Below are 20,579 nucleotides of genomic sequence, written 5' to 3'. Positions count from 1 at the left end.
AGCATATAAATGACACTATACATCCTCAGTGAGACCCCTGACATACCTCGCCTTGTCTTCCTCAACAGAGCTCTAGTCCTGCATGACAGAGCCCTGTACTGGTCGTGGTTCCCAGCAAGTCTGGCAGCATGACTCTCTCAATACTGTCCAGTGTCTCTAACGAGGCAAAGCTACCCCTTGACCATGGGCGCTCTCCAACGCATTCCTTGGCAGCCTCAAGAGTCTCATGTTTGAAGGTATCTCATAGCTCTACTGGGTCCTCAAGGGTGTCGAGCATTCCAAACTCATTGGAGACTGTCACTGCATACTCCTACTCCTGGGCACATGTCAACTCCTTCAGTTTCTTAAGATGAAACACAGTGTAGTACATCTTGGAGGCTTTCTGGACTTGACATGAAGCTTGAGTGTAGTAACAACAAGCCTGTGATCAGTCAGGACAGGAATCTAGCATTTCCTTGGGCGTGTATTCTGATAGGGGAACATACATTTTGTTGTTGTTCAGCTATATTTGAATCTTGTCAATTACAATTCTTAGTGTAACACAAAGTGGCCAGAGAGAGTGGAGGTTGCCTAAACCTTACAATTCTGTAACCCTTGAAAATGTCTTCTGAGCCACCTTGATAACTAGCATTCTAATGTATGTCATTTTCTTTTTACTTTTTCTCCAAGTGATAAACTCATTTATTGCATTATATACCAAGAATCACTGCAAAGCAAATCTTGATACAAGTTTACTTCCCACTAGTGATTCCCATTATAAAAGCAAACATTATCTCTTTAAGGATGGCAACTTCATTACATAATAGATTCCAAGGACTATTGGTATATCAGTGAATTAAATATCATTAATACCAGAGTTGACATGAAGGTAGTACAGTGGTACCTTGAGATACAAGCTGCCTGAGATACAAGATTTTCGAGACACGAGCTACGATTTGGTAAATTTTTTATTTTGAAATAAGAGCAATATGAATCTGCTTGGGGATGTTGCCACTATATGCAGTGGCTTGGCGCATCAGTCCAGCCTCAGCTGAGCTAGTATCTACGTGTTTCTTGCGGATCTAATGCACTGTGATTGTTCTTTCATAATTTTCACATCATTTACTGACTTTTTTTTTGTCTAAAAAGTGCAGCTTTAATTTATGTTTAATGTTTACATGTGAATGGTGCCAACATCCTTTCCTCCTTCCCTCCTCCTCCTCCACCACCAATAGCCAAAACTTGTTTCTCCAAGGTAAGAACACTAAATAAACTTTTGCAGTTTATATATTTTCATGCATTGATAAAGTATGCATGTGTACGTAACTGAAAAGGCAAAACATATTTATCCTATCTCCATCTACCTCCTCCATCAACGCTTATCACGGAGGAGGGGGAACAAACCTCCTCTACGACTATGGCATTGAGGCCTCTCTCTCTCTCTCTCTCTCTCTCTCTCTCTCTCTACTTAAAAGTTCATTTATTCAATGAATAATGTTTACAGGATTGACTTTGAGCTCTTCTGTGATTATTAGAGCAGCCAGTATTCTGTGGGTGGCTACATTTGTACACTTCAGCTGATTGATAGTCCCAAGGGAGGGTTGGGAATGTGGTACGGTAATGTCCCATACAATGTACCCTCATAGATAAATATACCTTATAAGAGTAGTTTATCTATTTATATTATCTTTTGTTATGTTTTATTATGTTTCTGTGCAGTGCAATAATTATCGTTTACAAATACTTTTTCTCACCTGAAAACACATAAAAAAATAGGGGTGCTCTTTTTGGGGAGGCTGTAACAGATTAATGGCATTTCAATGGGAAAAATTGTTTTGAGATATGAGCTCCATCACAAAACAAATTAAGCTTGTATCTCAATGTACCACTGTACATTGAAATAATCATATGAAGCTTTTTCTTTTGTAATGCATTATAAACTAGATCAACAGATTATGTACATGTTATACTTCATTTTTATTGATACACAATTATCATATGTGCATTGGTTGTAAAATAATGATAATGCATAGCAAATTAAGGTTTTCCAGTTGTGATGTCACCTGAATGCCATTCAGTAGTCATCCTAAGCAATTTAATATACTGCCTAAACACTAACAGCTTCCTCTAAAATATTTCTACAAATGGTGAATTATCAATGCTTACTTTTACCAATATGTGAAAAGCAAAGTGGTTTCTTCTTCTAAAATGTAAGTGTGCAGTACATAGCCAGAAATCATTGCTATAATCTTAAATCATCAATAAAATGTGAGCCATGTGTTGCAAGTACAGACAGACTACTGAATATGATCAAGGAACCCCATAACTTAGTAGTACAAGAATGATAGGAAGACTGTACTCACACTTTCCGCTCCATAGGGGATGAGGCGACCAGCTCATAGATATGTGGTCCTACTGTCTGTGTGGTGACGATGAAGAAAGCACAGTTGTCTGTTGGGGAAGGAATTGCTCAGGATGAGATTAGTGGACTATTATTATCTTAATGCCATATGACATCTGTCTCCATATCTTAATTTCCTACCTACATACATAGATTTTCCACTTAAGTTTTCTGCATATGAAATCCTTAATTCATGTCAGTGAAAGTATAGATAGTAAGAATTTAGGACTCAGCATGACTCTTGAGGATTCCAAAACTCACACACAATGAAACTCATGGGGATATTGTCCTTCAAAGATCCACAGGAATGCTTTTAAGGAAGATCAATTAAAGAGATAACAACTTAAATTAGATCAAGTTAGGGTAGATTATGTTAGGTTAGAATGTCTGTACCTCCATCACTCCTTACCTGTGGCCACTGCACGGAAGAGCATGGATGGGCCATATTTGATTATTGGGGAATGAGTCAGTTTGTTTTCATCCTTCACTGGGGACTTGCTAATGGAGTGGTTCTTGAGAATGTATTTGTCATCAGCTTTCTGTAGTAGTACAATGAACTCATCCAGCATCAGCACCTGCAGGTCAATATTCTTCTGCCCTTTTGCCACTCGCCACGTCAACTGTCCCTCATAGATTAGTCTGTGTTTGGTCAGTTCCAGATGCTAGAAATGGAGGTAAAACTAGAGTTATTTCTCAGAACTTTCATCAAAACTAGCTTGAAGAAATTATCACTACATACAACTATAAATCAATTTTACCAAAAACGGTAGCTTGCCTTTCCAAATCAATTCTCATAATACCAAGTCTTACACACACACACACACACACACTCCATCCCGGCCGGGTGGAGATATTTGGGTGTGTCTCCTTTCACGTGTAGCCCCTGTTCACCTAGCAGTGAGTAGGTACGGGATGTAAATCGAGGAGTTGTGACCTTGTTGTCCCGGTGTGTGGTGTGTGCCTGGTCTCAGGCCTATCCGAAGATCGGAAATAATGAGCTCTGAGCTCGTTCCGTAGGGTAACGTCTGGCTGTCTCATCAGAGACTGCAGCAGATCAAAAAGATCAAACAGTGAAACACACACACACACACACACACAGAGCAAGAAATGAATATGTGTTGATTAGAAGAGAAGAAAGAAAGAAACAAGAAAAGGATATAATTGATAAATGTAAAGACCAACCAAGGCTTTTTTACAGACATGTGAACAACAACATCAAAAATAGAGAAAGTATTGAAAGTTTAGAAGTAAATGGAGTATGCAGTGAGGATCCCAGGAAATGGCAGAGGCTATGAATGGATGCTTTCGGAAGGTATTCACAAAGGAGACTGCTTTTGACAAACCACTGGTAATGGAACAGAAAGGGATTATGAAGGAGTTTCAAGTAACTGTGGAGGAGATCAAGAATATGATGGGGAGTTTAGAAGTGAGAAAAGCTGTGGGACCTGATGGGGTATCAGGATGGATTTTAAGAGAATGCAGGAGCAACTGGCAGAAAAAGTTTGTGAAGTAATTGATGCCTCATTAAGGGAAGGTGTAGTGCCCCAAGACTGGAAAAGAGCTAACATTGTCCCAATCTATAAATCAGGTAACAAGAGAGACCCATTGAACTATAGACCAGTGTCACTTACAAGTGTGGTAGCTAAGATGTGTGAGAGGGTGGTGAAGAATAGATGGACAGACTTCTTGGAGAAAAATGACATACTTTGTGAGTGTCAATTTGGTTTTAGAAAAGGGCGTTCATGCACGACAAACCTGATATGTTACTATTCGAGGGTGATAGATGTAATACAGGAAAGAGATGGTTGGGCTGATGGAATATATCTGGATTTAAAAAAGGCCTTTGATAAGGTACCACACCGGAGACTGATCTGGAAACTTGAAATGGTAGGAGGAGTGCATGGCAGTTTACTAAAATGGATGGAAGACTTTTGGTAGGAAGAGAAATGAGAACAATAATTAAGGACAGACCATCAGAATGGGGCTTGGTGGAGAGTGGAGTTCCACAGGGATCAGTGTTGGCACCAGTAATGTTCGCGGTCTACATAAATGACATGGTGGATGGGGTGTCCAGTTATGTGAGCCTATTTGCAGACGATGCAAAATTGTTAAGAAAAGTGAGATGTGACAAAGATTGCGAACTACTCCAGGAAGACTTGGACAGAATATGGAAATGGAGCTGTACATGGCAAATGGAGTTCAACACGACAAAATGCAAGAAAATAGAGTTTGGCAAGAGTGAAAGAAGAATCAGGAGTATGTACAAGATAGGAAATGAAGACATAAAACCAGTCATGAAGAAAAAGACCTTGGGGTGACAATTACCAATGACCTATCGCCAGAGAGACATATAAACAAAATAATTGGAGAAGTATTGAACTTATTGAGGAACATAAGAGTGGCGTTCAGATATTTAGATGAAGAAATGATGAAGAAAATAATTACTGCAATGATAAGACCGAGGCTTGAATATGCAACAATACAGTGGGCTCGAACTTAAAGAAACACATAAGGAAACTAGAGAAAGTACAGAGGGCTGCAACAAAAATGGTGCCTGACTTAAGAGATTTGACTTATGAAGACAGACTGAACAGAATGCAACTTCCGACCCTGGAAAACAGAAGAGAAAGGGGAGACCTGATAGCAATATACAGAGTGATGATTGGCATGGAAAAATGGATAGGGAAGATCTGTGTATGTGGAATGAAAGAATGTCGAGAGGGCATGGGAAAAAACTAAAATGGCCACTTATAGGAGAGATGTGAAAAATATAGCTTCCCTCATAGAAGGGTGGAAGCATGGAATAGTTTAGACGTGGAAGTGGTCAACGCAAGGAATATTCATGATTTTAAGAAAAGCTGGACATTAGTAGATATGGAGACGGGACAACACGAGCATAGCTCTTTTCCGTATGTTACAATTAGGTAAATACAATTAGGTAAATACACACACACACACACACGGAATGGACCAAGTGGATAATGAGAAACTGATCCTAAGAGAAGAATATGACACCAAGCACAAGATCACATAGTAAAAAGCTGAGAAAGGGAAGATGTCTGAGAGATATTAAAAATATAGTTTCCAGAGATGTATTGAGACGTGGAACAGTTTAGATGAAGAAGTAGTGTCTGCAATGAGTGTGCACACTTTTAAAGTAAGATTGGATAAGTGTAGATATGGAGACGGGGCCACACGAGCATAAAGCACTACAACTAGGTAAATACAACTAGGTAAATACACACACACACACACACACACACACACACACACACACACACACACACACACACACACACAGGAATATTGGATTAGCATTTCACTATATGGACAAAGAAATGATGAAGAAATTCATAAGTACTAAAATAAGACCTAGATTGGAATATGCAGGAGTTGTGTGGAAAAAGAAACACATAAGGAAATAGGAGAGACTACAAAAAATGGCTACAAGAATGGTTCAAGAATTTAAAGGGATGACATATGAGGAGAGACTAAAAGCTATGGATCTACCAAGGAACAGAGAAGAGAGAGAGTGATCTGATACAAGTTTATAAATTGATTAACGGAATGGATCAAGTGGATAATGAGAAACTAATCCTGAGAGAAGAATATGACATTAGAAGCACAAGATCGCATAGTAAGAAACTGAGGAAGGGGAGATGTCTGAGAGATGTTAAAAAACATAGTTTCCCACAAAGATGTGTTGAGACTTGGAACAGTTTGCGTGAGGAAGTGGTGTCAGCAACGAGTGTGCATAGTTTTAAAGAGAAATTGGATAAGTGTAGATATGGAGATGGGGGCACACGAGCATAAAGCCCAGGCCCTGTAAAACTACAACTAGGTAAATACAACTAGGTAAATACACACCAAGCGGCGAGGCAAATGGGCAAGAAATGTGGGCCCTGTTCACCTAGCAGTAAATAGAGGATGTAAGTCTATTGTGGCCTCGCAGTGTGTGTTGTGTGTGATGTGAGAAAACCGAAGAAGATCTATGAGCTCTGAGCTATATATAATGAAGACTAGCTGGGTGAAGCAGGCGAGGTGAAAAAATTACACACACAACACACAAAAACACACAAAGGTCAGAGGAGGAGAAGAAGGCATTTTTGGAGAATTATAGGAGACAGGATAAGGAAATGGTATATAAAAGAGAAAGAAGAGAAAAAATGGAGCAAGTTTAACTAAAAATGATAAGAACAAGAGATTAAAAATGATGTATACAAACATAGATGGGATTTTATCTAGTAAATTAGAATTAAGAGATTACATAAAGAAAGAAGAACCAGATATTGTATGCCTGGTGGAAACAAAGTTAAATGAGGCAATAAAATAGACATAGATAAAAGGTATAATATATGGAGGAGAGACAGAGTGGGTAAAGGAGGAGGAGGAGTCATGATGATGTTAAGGAAGGAGATAGTGGTAAATCAAGTGGAGTTTGGGAAGGAAAATCAGAAATACTGTATGTTAAGATGCATATTAACAAAAAGGAGTTAACAATCATTGGAACATATGTGCCACCAAAACAAACTCATGGACTAACCAAGAATATAGAGACATGATAGATGACACAATAAGGAGTCTTACAAGAATCATTAAGGAAAGGAGAAAAGTGATATTGATAGGAGATTTCAACTGTAAGGAGGTAGACTGGGAAAATTATGAAAGTGGTATGGGGAAGATGCCTGGGAGATAGATTCCTGAACCTAATGATAGATAATTTGATGGTCCAAAGAGTAAAGGAAAACACAAGATTCAGAGGAAACGATGAGCCGGCAAGATTAGACCTAGTTTTACAAGGGATATACCAATTAACGATGATATAAGATACAAGTGCCCATTGGGAAAGAGTGACCATGTAATATTAGAGATGGATATAGAAGAAGGAAAGGAAGATAGAGATGAATCATACAAAGGAGACCGATTAAATTACAGAAAGGCTGATATTGAGAATCTCAAGAACTATTTTAAAACGTAAACTGGGAGGAGATGGAAAACTCATTAACGGTTCAAGAGAAATATAACTTATTTTTGGAAATATACAAAACTGGGGTCAGGGAATATGTTCCGAAATATAGACCTAAAGAAGAAGGAAAGAAAGATTGGTTTAATGCAAGATGTGCTAGGGCAAAGGAGAAACGAGATGGAGCATGGAAAAGGTGGAGAAGAAACAGAAATCCAGAAAATAAGGAAAACTTCAAAACAGCAAGAAATGAATATGCTAAGGTGAGAAAGGAAGAAGAAAAGAACTATGAAAAGGACATTGTCGAAAAATGTAAGGAACAACCAAAATTGTTCTACAGATTCATAAATGGAAAAATAAGACAAAAAGAAACAATAGAAAGGTTAAAAGGAGAAAACAGAATGGTGGAAGACCCAAAAGTATGGCAGAACTGTTAAATAGTAAATTTCATGAGGTCTTTACTAAGGAATCCAAATTTGAAAGACCACAGGGTAATAGAGAGACTGTCTATATGAAAGAGATTAAAGTAACCAAGCTTGAAATAAAAAGTTGATGACGGAATTGGATGAGGAAAAGGCAATGGGACCGGATGAAGTCTCAGGCAGAATACTGAAAGAATGTAGGGAAGAACTAGCAAGTCCAATATACAACATCATAAAATGCTCAATAGAAAATGGAACAGTGCCAGTGGAGTGGAAAAGAGCTGAGGTGGTTCCCATATATAAGAGCGGAAGGAAGGAAGAACCTTTAAATTACAGACCGGTATCACTAACTAGTGTAATATGCAAGATGTGTGAAAAGTAATAAAGAAGCAATGGATTGAGTTTCTTGAAGACAACAAAATATTATCAAATAGCCAATTTGGTTTTAGAAAAGGTCGGTCATGTGTGACAAATTTATTGAGTTTCTACTCTAGAATAGTTGATAAAGTACAAGAGAGAGAGGATGGGTTGACTGTATTTATTTAGATCTAAAAAAGGCTTTTGATAAAGTGCCACATGAAAGATTACTATGGAAGTTAGAGGAGAAGGGTGGCTTAAAAGGAAGCACATTGAGATGGATGAAGAATTACTTAAGGGGGAGAGAAATAAGGACGATAGTTAAAGATATGAAGTCCAAGTGGAGAACAGTAGACAGCGGAGTGCCACAGGGGTCAGTATTGGCACCAATACTTTTTCTCGTATATATAAATGACATGCCAGAGGGAGTGAACAGCTACATAAATCTGTTTGCGGACGATGCGAAACTGTGCAGAGTCATTAAACAAAAAGAGGATTGTGAAATACTACAGGAAGACTTAAACAAGATCTGGAAATGGAGCAAAAAATGGGAGATGGAATTCAATGTGGACAAAAGCCATGTCATGGAAATGGGAAAAAGTGAAAGACGACCAGTGGGAATCTATAAGATGGGAGATGGAGTAGAACTAGAAAAAGTAAAAAGGAAAAGGACTTGGGAGTGACAATGGAAGAAAATAATCAACCGGTAAGCCATATTGATAGAATTTTCAGAGAGACGTATAATTTGCTAAGGAATATTGGAGTAGCATTTCACTATATGGACAAGGAAATGATGAAGAAATTGATAAGTACTAAAATAAGACCTAGATTGGAATATGCAGGAGTTGTGTGGACTCCCATAAAAGAAACACATAAGAAAATTAGAGAGACTACAAAAATGGCTACAAGAATGGTTCCAGAATTTAAAGGGATGGCATATGAGGAGAGACTAAAGGCAATGGATCTACCAACCTTGGAGCAGAGAAGAGAGAGGGGATCTGATACAAGTTTATAAATTGATTAACGGAATGGATGAAGTGGATAATGAGAAACTGATCCTGAGAGAAGAATATGACTTTAGAAGCACAAGATCGCATAGTAAGAAACTAAGGAAGGGACGATGTCTGAGAGATGTTAAAAATTTAGTTTCCATAAAGATGTGTTGAGACTTGGAACAGTTTGAGTGAGGAAGTGGTGTCAGCAAAGAGTGTACATAGTTTTAAAGAAAAATTGGATAAGTGTAGATATGGAGACGGGACCACACGAGCATAAAGCCCTACAACTAGGCCCTGTAAAACTACAACTAGGTAAATACAACTAGGTAAATACACACACACACACACACACACACACACACACACACAATTAGGTAAATACACATAAATGAAAGCATCTCATACATAAAAAACTGATGACATGAGATGAGTAAATTAACTGCTTCCCAGCAGGAGGGCAGACAAAATATTGTCTATATATAGACAAAAAAATTAAGCTGCTTAAATGTTTAAATTCATAATTGTCTATATATAGACTACCAACTTTCATCCATATGTCTATACAGGCAACCCCACTTAACGAACAGGTTACGTTCCTAAAAAAATGTTCGTTGTGCGAATTTTCATTAAGCAAACTAATCATAACAAGTGTGACCCCTGACTTGAACTTACATTGAGAGTAAACAAAGCGAGAGTGCATCATAGTACAGTAAAAGGTTTAATGAAAGTAAAAATTATGAATTTAAACATTTAAGCAGTTTAATTTAAGACTAAGTCATTATAATGTACACTAATGTATGTATGTAAATAACTTTATAATGTTGATGATCGTAAATTTATGAAGGGAGGGAGAGTGGAGCAGGAAAGACGCTAGCTGGCAACCTGTAGAATGTAAACAAAAGGCACATCATTGTACCGCATACAAAACTTATGTACCACATTTCCACAAGGCTTTCCATTTTATCCATTGCAGAGTCTTGAGTTCATGTGGTTCTTTTAGCTTGTAAGGAACATACGTATTAATAGAGTCTGCTACTTGAAAATATTAGAGACAGTAGATGGAGTCAAGCCATGGTAGCGAGCAATGCTATTAGTTTTCTCGCCTCTCTCGTGTCTGTGAATAATATCCAGCTTCACTTCGAGAGTAAGAGACTTCCTGGTCTTCTTAGCAACGCTAGGCGACATTGCAGGACTGGACTGGTTGCAGGGCGTTTTTGTGGAATGTTGAGTGTGAGATGACAAGCTGCTCCTGGACACTGTTTTTGTTTTGAACTAAGAGCAGGGAAGGGTAGAGGAGTGAGTGGTGTGCGTTCTGTCCACTAGAGGCGCTGGTGTATTCAAAAGCCTGTCGGCTTGCGTGATACGGCGGGGCTTTCAAACTTGGAAAAAATTACTTGGATAAAATTTCATTAAAGCAAATTTGGTGTTCGTTATATGAGCAGATAGTAGTAAAAGGAAACGTTCATTGTAGCGAAATTTTGTTGTGTGAATGTTCGTTAAGCGGGGGTTGTCTGTATATAGTTTCCCAGCAAATGGGTATTCCAGATTGACATCTATACAGTGGAGACTCGATACTTGAATGTCTTAATAGTCAAGCCTTTCAATACTCAAACGCAAAAGTTTGATTTTGTACCTGAAAAAATACCTGATAGTCGAACATCCACACATGTGGTTGTAAACAAAGGTTCCCTGGCCTCTCCCTCCACCCATCCACCATTTGTGCTGCCTCAGTTGTCAGAATGACACTCTCTTGCATTCTGTCCATAGTTTTCATTTATAAACTTACATTAACATCAAAGGCTTATTAGTGGTGAAAATACCTGATAATCGAACAGCCACATACATGGTTGTAAGCAAAGCTCTGGCCTCTCACTCCCCACTGCTGGCATTGTCCTGTTCTGATACTGATATTACTGGTAATACTGAAGGAAAATACTGGTATTCTGGTATACTGAATACCGGTGCACATCTCTAGTCCTGCAGCAGTCTGAGAAAAAACATTCTTTTGCATTCTATCGGTACTTTTAATTTAGAAACTTATAATGGCACCAAAGATGCTTCTTAGTAGTGAAAGTAAGGAATCTAATAAGAGTGTATGTATTAATGAGCCATAGCTCTCCACTAGTGGGTTCACAGGAATCACACCAAGAGAAAAGTTCCAAGACTTTTTCATGGATGGTGATTCATCTTCTGATGATCTCCCTCCTCCTCCCCACCCTACTCCCTCCTATTCTACTTTATCCATCACCAGCCTTCACTTATGGTATGTAAAATTAAAATTATTTAAAAAAATACATTGAATTTTTTTATTGCGACAGCAAAAAAAGTATACATCAGTGAATTTTGGTTAGTAAAACTATACAATACCAATTAGGGCTGTTTTATTTAGAATTTTATCTTATAATTAGTATTTTGGACACATTTCCCTTGGACTTTAGAACACTCTGAATCCTCCTGGGCATGAAAGCAGCAAGGCTGGAGAAGCAAGAGACACTGAAGTAGATCCATATCTTTTTCAGCTCTTTTGTCAGATTCTTGATGCTGTTGGGGCACGAGTTCTCCAGCTTGGTCTTCATTACTTGCCTGGTATTTTCGATGAGGTTGAAGTCTGGGGAGTTGCCTGGCCAGTCGGGAACATGTATATTGTTTTGCACAATGAATTGCTTGACCTTGGACTTATGTAATTCACCTCGGTCGCCTGCTGGTCACCCAGCCAGTCTTTCCCATTACGGAGCGAGCTCAGAGCTCATAGACCGATGTGTTGGTCTTAAGTCGTGCATAGAATATTCTCCTTCGTGAATGCTCCAAAAAGTCAGCATGTGCTCTTCGAAGACCTCAATATAATTAGTTGACTTCATCATCACATTGTTAGGAAGACAGTAGAGTCCAACCCAGCCCTTATGACCAGTGAATGCCTCTCTACACCATAGCACTGTCTGGGTGTTTGACCATTTTGACAGTGTAGTGAGGGTCATAACGAGACACATTACTGGGCCTCCTCACGATCTTGGAGTCACCCCTGATCAGCCAGAACGTGCTTCCATCGCTGAACATTGCATTCTGTCAGTCTGCCAACCTCCACTCCTTGTATTTCCGGTAGAAATCCAGATGTTGCTTCTTCATAGCCTCCATCAGAGATAGTTTCTTGGGCGGCATGGCATGCTAGCAATTTGAGGTCTTCTGAAGGCGGTGTTGAATAGTTCGCACTGAGACGTTTTGCAGGAGGTTGAGGTGTTTCTCTTTCAGTCTGACAGCTGTAATCGAAGAGTCTTCCTTCACCTCTCTTGCCAGGACCTTGCCTGTGTATGGATACATCTTCCTTGCTGCCCCAGAGCCTGGTTTTCTGACTAGTACCACACCAAAATGGAGGTTCTCTGCTGCAGTTTTTAGCTTGTAAATGGTTCTTCTTGTCACCTTTAATTCTGCTGCTGTGTATGACAGAGAAGCCTTTGATTAGGAAGGCAAAGCCCCAGGTTTTATCTTGAAGAGACAGCTGTGCATAACCCATAATAATGAATGTGGGGTGTCTGGTAGAACGTTAGAGTTGGCACACAAGTAGCAAATTGGAGTGCTCAGGAGCAATGTAACAAAAACCCTCTCTGTAGAAGCACCAGAGGCACACTGAAGCTTGGTGTGGTAAAGAACAATGAATAGAGGTGGGCTCTAGCCGACCAACATCATCACTAGCTCCACCTACTCTGCTAGCGGCGGAACCCCAAATAAACACTACACGGATATTTGCGGTGTACTTTTTTTTATTGCGGTGAAAATATCTACTTTTTTTGTGGCCACTGTATTAACTTGAGCTTTTGCTAAGATTAGAATGAAATACCTGATTTATAGGTATCAATAGTCAAACTTTTTGATACTCAAGCAGCCTTTTGGAACGAATCAAGTTTGAGTATTGAGTCTCCACTGTATATTGAATCTGCTGCAAAACTGAACAAAAAATTGAATCTATATATAGGTGTTATTTGTGTTTGATTAATGATAATGTATGTCAGTTTATTTGTATAAATGTCTGGAGTTATTCACATCCAGGACTTGTGACCTGAATGTAATTTAACTCCACTTTTCTTCATATTTTTCACATACTTATTTTGTACTTATTCATTTTTAGGCAACATTGCTGGCGTGTGGTACAGTTCTTTATCATTGACATGATAGACTGATAATAAAAGAAAGTAGAAAAATGCAAAAATGTCCAATATTAGCTTATGTGCATAGCACATTCACCACTGACAAAGCACAAGCAGCGACCAGCCTTGAGAGGTAATGTTGACAAAGTCTGGGTATTTGAGGTGCCAAATAATTATTCATTTTATAAATTTTGTTACTTGTAAAGATTGTCTACATATATAGATGATCTGACAAAAAGTCCCAATTTCGAAACGTCTATATATAGATCCTACGTTGGGAAGGGGTTAAGGATTACAGGGGTACTCCAAGTTAAACCCTCAACAGTACATGTCTAAACTAGCTTACACCCTTTCCCAATGCCCAGAATCTGTATCGGCATATGGCAGCAAACCTGGATTGTGACTTCAATAACACCATTGTGTTCCTGTTCATACCCTCAGTCACACTTACTCTGGACTTGTACATTAAAACAAAAATACTAGGTACTGTATATACTTTGCATACATATGAGCACAACCCTACATTTCAACTGCCATGGTTTACACACCAAATTGGGCTGTTTCTTGTAAGAGTTGGAGGGGAAAAAACATTTGAGAGACTTCAACCAGTTGGATGGACAGTTAAAAAGATTTGTAACTGTTGGCTAGCCCATAGGTGTTAGATGAGGCTGAAAAATTCTGGATAATTATTCACAACCAACAGGATGCTTTAAGAATAAAGGATTTTAGGGGTAGGCTATCTTGGTCTCTCAGTGCTGTTGCAGAAGCAGTGTGTATTGTACATGGCTCGAGTGGGGCTCATAGTGTTCTGTCTCCATGTTTCCATTAATCCAATTTTTCTTTAAAGTTATGCACATTATGTGCTGTAACAACTTCATCACTCACTGCATTCCACTTTTCCACCGTTCTATGTGGAAAACTGTATTTTCCAATATCCTTCACACACTGCATCATCCTAATCTTCTTTACTTGTCTTCATGTCCTTCTTCTTTCTTCTGTCACCGGCACCAGGTCTTCCTTGTCATCTTTTAAATGCCATTTACTATTTTATATATTCTTATTAGGTCTCCTTGTTCTCTTCTATCTTGTAAGGTTGGCAGTCCCATTCCCTTCAGTCTTTCTTCATATGTTAGGTCCTTTACTTCTGGCCCCATTTTGTAGCTCTCTTCTGAATCCATTCTAATCTTTTTATATCTTTTTTTAGAGGTCGGTGACCACACCACTGCTGCATATTCCAGCTTAGGACATATCATGGTTGTGATAATTTGTTTCATCAAATCTTTGTCCATGAATTGAAATGCTACTCTTATATTAGTCGACATTTTATATGCCAATTCAAATATCTTACTTATGTGTTTTTCGGGGTTCAGATTTTCCTGTACACATAACCCTTTGTTATTGTGTTTACGCGTTATCGCGCACTTATGAAAATCTGCAAAATTCAGTTTTATCTGGAAAGTCGTTATCACGCACCCACAGTAGTAGTAGTAGTAGTAGTAGTAGTAGTACCCATATCCCAACCACACACTGATGAATGTTTAGATGGGGATGAGAAGGAGGAAGAGGTAGAGGGGGAAAAAGATGATGGTCATCAGGAGGAGGAGGAGGAGGAGGAAGAGCCAGCAGCCAATCATTGCTGTGTATTTACATCACGTGATTTGAATAAGGGAGCTGATTGGTTCTGGTTACTCTGTCCACCACCACCACCACCACCACCACCTCTCAGTCTCACATGTGGTATTCTGTTGTTCAGAGCTGGTTTTTAGGAAAATTTTTGTGTTGAAGCACCAATTAATTTATTTCCTATTTATTCTTCACTTCAATTATTACATTTTCCGCTATCGCGTGGTTTTTTAGGCACCAATTTCGCGCGATAACAGAGGGTTAGGTGTATAATCACTCCCAGATCTTTTTCCTTTTTAGTCTTCGTTATTTGTTTCTCTCCCATCAGATAGTTCTATATTGGTCTTCTCTTAGTCTTTTCTAATTGTATTACATGACATTTCTTGGCACTGAACTCCAATTTTCACTTCTTACTCCACTCATAGATTTTGTTTATATCTTCCTGCAACAGCAAACAGTCCTCTCAGTTTTGATTACTCTTAGCAGCTTTGCATCATCAGAAAACAAATTAATATAACTGTTAACCCCATTGTGAATGTTGTTTACATATATCTGGAACATAATGGGGGCTAACACTTACCCTTGTGGCACTCCACTTGTTACTTTACCCCAAGATAGTGTGTATCTCTGATCACAGTTCCCATCTCCCTGTTCTTCAAATAATTCCTTATCCAGGGAGGCGGTGACATAGTGGATAAGGTGGTGAGCGTGGGATTGGGCAGACGTCCACGCGTAGGTTCGAATCCCACCACGTACAGCCTTAAAACACTTTGCCATTTGTCAAGTGGTTTAAATTTACCTACATATCAGCATGATACCCAGGTTCTAGGTGGTTACACTCAAGATGAGCTTGGGCGGTGATATGGGCCCTAATATGGGTACCACTATAAATAAAATTGCCTGCGCCACTAATGGGCGGAAGCTGAACAGCGCTTCCCATACACTCTTCAAGTGTGCCTACAGGCGCTATAGGCCTTACCGTAAAAAAAAAAATAAATAAATAAAAAAAAAAATAAAAAGTCTAACAAAGTTCCTAGCAGCCCTCCTATGCTCTCTAACTTCCAAGGTAGTCTGCCATGAGGGACTTTATCAAAAGCCTTTTTTATGTCCAGGTATACTGTGTCCACCCATCCATCTCTGCTTTCCAATCCTTCTATTACTCTTGAGTAGAAATTTAAGAAGTTTGACACACATATTGAACCCAAATTATCTGTTCAATATAACTTCTTCTTCTTCCAGGTGTTTAACCCATTTTTTTTTTATAACTATTTCACATAACTTCCCCACAACACTTGTAAGTGACACCAGTTTGTAATTTAATGGCTCAGTTACCTTTCCTCCTTTAAATGATGGTATTACATTGACTCTCTTCCCTTCTAGTGGTACTCTCCCAAGTTGGATCTAACAGCTGCTTTTTACATTCTTTTAGCACCCAACCTGATACTCCATTCAGCCTCATTGTTTTTCTGACATCCAAATTATCTAATAATCTTCTAATATTCTCTATGTGCACTATGATTTCCTACAATCCTTGGCAATGCAATGTCCTATTTGGCTCTGCAAAATCCTCTTCTTCAGTGAACACAGTTTTGAAGGTCTCATTCATTATTTCATTAATTTCCTTTGCTGTTTGGTATGTCTTCCCTCCTTTAATTATTTTTCTATTGTTTCCTTATTCTTCATCTTACCATTTACAAATTTGTAAAAAAGCTTGGAATTATCTTCACTTTTTTGTACCACTTCTTTCTCAGTTTCTTTCTTCCTCTCTCCTTACTCTAATATATTCATTTCTCACATCCTCAGGAAGTCACCATTGAATCATGTGTGAAAATTTCATGTTAATCAGATAAATACAAACAACAAAACAAGGATGAAATTATAAGGGAGAACAAAAATAAATAAAAGAAATTGAAATTTGATAAGAAATATAAAAAATAATTCCTTACTAGGAATTCTGCAATACTGGTATAGGATAGCTTTGATATGAGTAATATTCTTGTGTTCCACTAAAAAAAAAAAAAAAAAAAAAAAAATGCATAAGCATGAAATTGTTGCTTATATAAACCACATCAATTTCTTTTATAATTTGGAGCTCAAAGCTTAATTGGTAATACACAGGAGTAAACAAGGGCATGTTATTCATTTGTCATCAACTTTAACACTTTACTGTAATAATGTATATAAATCTAATGAATCACTGCTACAACAAAATATTTGTAAAAAATTATAGGTCAATGTCATCTGCCATTATGAAGAGCTATGAAATATACCAATATATGGAGTTGTTTGTCTTTAACTGAAAAAAATACATACCCCTTTCAGCTCCTCTAAGTGGCCATGCTTGTTTTTGGCAAGTGATGATTGGTCCAACTTGCGTTGTAGCTCATGCAGCCGTTGACTGTTCTCTGCCTCCTGCACAGCTGTGTTTACAAATGCCAAGATTTCCTTAGACCTTTCCAGGGACCGAGAGAGTTGCTCATATTCCTCAGGTTGAGCACTACTGTCTGTATAGCCCAGTAGCTGCTCAATTAGCAGTGGGTACTATGGGAGAAAGGTAAAAATATGAAAATAACATATAAAGGTTACTACAGTCATTAATAATAGGGAACTTTTTGCAAAAATGTATTCAAATTTTTTGTATGACCAAATTAAAATAAAAAAAATGTTGACATACCAATTCACTAACTATTGTTGGAATATATTTTGTTATTCATTGGTATGGTGAACAAAGAAATCCAAAATATATGATAAAAATAAGTTATTTTATGTAGTATAGTAACAAGCAAAATAACTATTTCATGTAGTACAGTAACAAGGAGCACAGCTGAGGATCAATGCTATCACTCTTGCCGATCTTCACTAATTTCCTAGAAAAATGAGGAGGTATGTGAGTGAGGTCACTTCATCTGGCCACCATCAAAGCTGGGTAAGTGCTCTCAAAATTAAGATCCGCTCACGCTCTTTCACTCTTTCAGGCAGACCCTTCGGCTAGTGCTCGTTTGTTAATTTTTTGGGGAACACCAAAGCACTTCCCGCTCGCAGTTGCACTTGTGCTTAACTTTATGGTCTCAGCTCACAGAAGTAGTAGTAGTAGTAGTAGTAGTAGTAGTAGTAGTAGTAGTAGTAGTAGTAGTAGTAGTAGTAGTAGTAGTAGTTTTAGCAGCAGCAGTAGTAGTAGTAGTAGTTTTAGCAGCAGCAGCAGTAGTAGCAGCAGTAGTAGTAGCAGTAGTAGTAGTGTAGCAGTAGTAGCAGTGTAGCAGCAGTAGTAGCAGTGTAGCAGTGTAGCAGCAGCAGCAGCAACAGCAGCAGCAGCAGTAACAGTAGCAGTAGCAGTAACAGTAGCAGTAATAGTGGTAGTGGTAGTAGCATTAGCAGAAGTAGTAATAGCAGGTGATTCTAATTAACGCAATTGAAAAAGTATGGGTGGGAGAAAGAGAAATCGGAGAGCATGAGCACAAGTGGAGAGCCTCGGCGCGACTGGAGAGAGTGAGTGCGAGCAGACCTGTGAGCAGGGAATGAGGGGAGGGGTAAAAAAAGGAAAAAGAGCATCAGCAAAAGAGAGAGCTGTATGAGCTAAGAATGAGAAAAAAAAAATTTCAATACTAGAACACAAAAGTTTGATTTTACACTAAAAAAAAAAAATACTTGATAGTCGAACATCCACACACATGGTGGTAAACAAAGGCTTCTTAGCCTCTCCCTCCCCCCTTCTCCCAATTGTACTGCTGCAGCCTTCAGAATAACATTCTCAAGTGTTCTATCTGTAGTTTTTCATTTATAAACTTACATTAACACCAAAGGCTTATTAGTAGTAAGAATATCTGGTAATCGAATGGCTGCACACATGGTTGTAAAGAAAGCTCTGGCCTCTCCCTCTCTGCCACTATTATTGTTCCATTCTGATCCCATTTTACCGGTAAAAAAAAATAAATAGAAATAAATAAATAAAATAAAAATAAAGAAATAAAAAAATATAAAAAATTGCCAGTATTCTGGTATACCGGGCACCAGTGCATATCCCTAGTCCTGCCGCAGTCTTGAGAAAAAACACATTCTTCTGCATTCTGTCACTGATTTTTCATTTAGAAGCTTACAATGACACCATTGGGGTGCAAATAAGGAATCTAATGAAAGTGAAAGTGTTTGTGAGACACATCCCTCCACTAATGAATTTACAGGAATCACACCAGACGTTTTCATGGATGGTGACTTGTCTTATGACGACCTCCCTCGTCCTCCCCATCCTTCTTCTCTCCTCTTCTATGTTATCCAAGACCAGCCTTCACTTACATTATGTACAAATAAAAATTGTAAAAAAAATAAAATTACATTGAAAATTTTATAAACTTGAGGTTTTGCTAAAACTAGAATGAATTACCTGATTTATAGGTATCAATAGCCAAATTTTTTGATGCTCAAACAGCCGTTTGGAATTAATTAATTTCGAGTACTGAGTCTCCACTGTGTATTTACCTATCTGTATTTACCTATTTGTGTATTACAGGGCCCGAGCTAAGCTCTCTGTGTCCTGTCTCCTTGTCCATTCCTGTCATATCTCTCTTTCATCTGATTGACACACACTGCATCAACGACATCACTGCTCAGTTTATTCCACTTATCAATACTATGGTGCGGGAAACTGTACTTTCTCACGTCATTTAGACAGATGTCTTTTATTAGTTTTTTCCATGTCCTCGGAGATGATTACTTTATCAACTCTCTGTCCAGTATGTCAATCCTGTTCACCAATTTATACATAGTTATCATGTCTCCTCTTGTTCTTCTCTTCTAATGTAGTCAGCCCCAGCTTCCTCAGTCTTTCCTCATAGTCTAACTCCCTGAGTCCTAGAACCATCCTTGTTGCCAGCCTCTGTACCCTTTCCACCTTCACATTTTTCTTCATATGCGGTGACCAGACGCAAGCTGCATATTCTAACTGGGGTCTTATGAAAGTGCATAGTATCTTCATCATTCCTTCATCTAGGTAGTGGAATGCAAGACCAATATTTTGAAGCATGTTATATGTTTACCAAAATATCTTGTTAATGTGTTTCTCCAGTGACAAAGTGTTTTGCACGGTTACTCCTAGGTCTTTCTCATTGGTCTCTTCAATTTTCTCATCACCCAGCCTGTAATCCCTGTTTGGTCTGTATCTACTTTTTCCCATTTTCATAACATGGCTCTTGTTTATATCAAATTCCATGTGCCACTCTTTACTCCACTCATATATTTTATCAAGATCTTCCTGTAACTTGTTACAATCTTCCACATTCTTTACTCTCCTCATAATTTTAGTATCGTCCAAACATATTCATGTAACTGTCAATTCCTACTGGCATATCATTAACATAAATCAAAAACATGATGGGACCCATCACTGACCCTTGTGGAACTCCACTGGTTACCTTTTTCCACTCTGACTTCTTTCCTCTCACCACTGTTCGCATTTCTCTTCCCACTAAGTAATTTTCCATCCATTTTGCTAGTTTATCACTTACTCCTCCAATCTTCTTTAGTTTCCACATCAGTCTATTGTGTGGCACTTTATCAAAGGCCTTTCTCAAGTCCAGGTAAATAGCATCCACCCATCCCTCTCTATGTTGTAGTATGTCAGTCACTCTTGAATAAAAACATAATAAATTGGATACGCACGATCTTCCTTTTCTGAAACCAAACTGCCTTTCACTCAGAATGTTTTCA

At 38.4% G+C, this 20,579-nt stretch overlaps 1 protein-coding gene across 1 annotated transcript in view; it reads right to left on the bottom strand.

The window, feature by feature from the left end:
- LOC123506796 (rho guanine nucleotide exchange factor 11-like) overlaps window positions 1-20,579 on the bottom strand; it is a gene marked incomplete in the record, with an annotated part of 643,649 nt that overhangs the window by 93,455 nt on the left and 529,615 nt on the right. The window contains 3 exon segments of the mRNA XM_045259143.1: window positions 2,343-2,430; window positions 2,790-3,042; window positions 17,193-17,420. Coding sequence (XP_045115078.1) covers window positions 2,343-2,430; window positions 2,790-3,042; window positions 17,193-17,420 — 569 coding nt within the window.

The sequence above is a fragment of the Portunus trituberculatus genome, chromosome 20 (assembly GCF_017591435.1).
Source record: "Portunus trituberculatus isolate SZX2019 chromosome 20, ASM1759143v1, whole genome shotgun sequence".
NCBI classification, from domain to species: domain Eukaryota; kingdom Metazoa; phylum Arthropoda; class Malacostraca; order Decapoda; family Portunidae; genus Portunus; species Portunus trituberculatus.
This window is presented reverse-complemented; position numbering and strand designations above follow the sequence as displayed.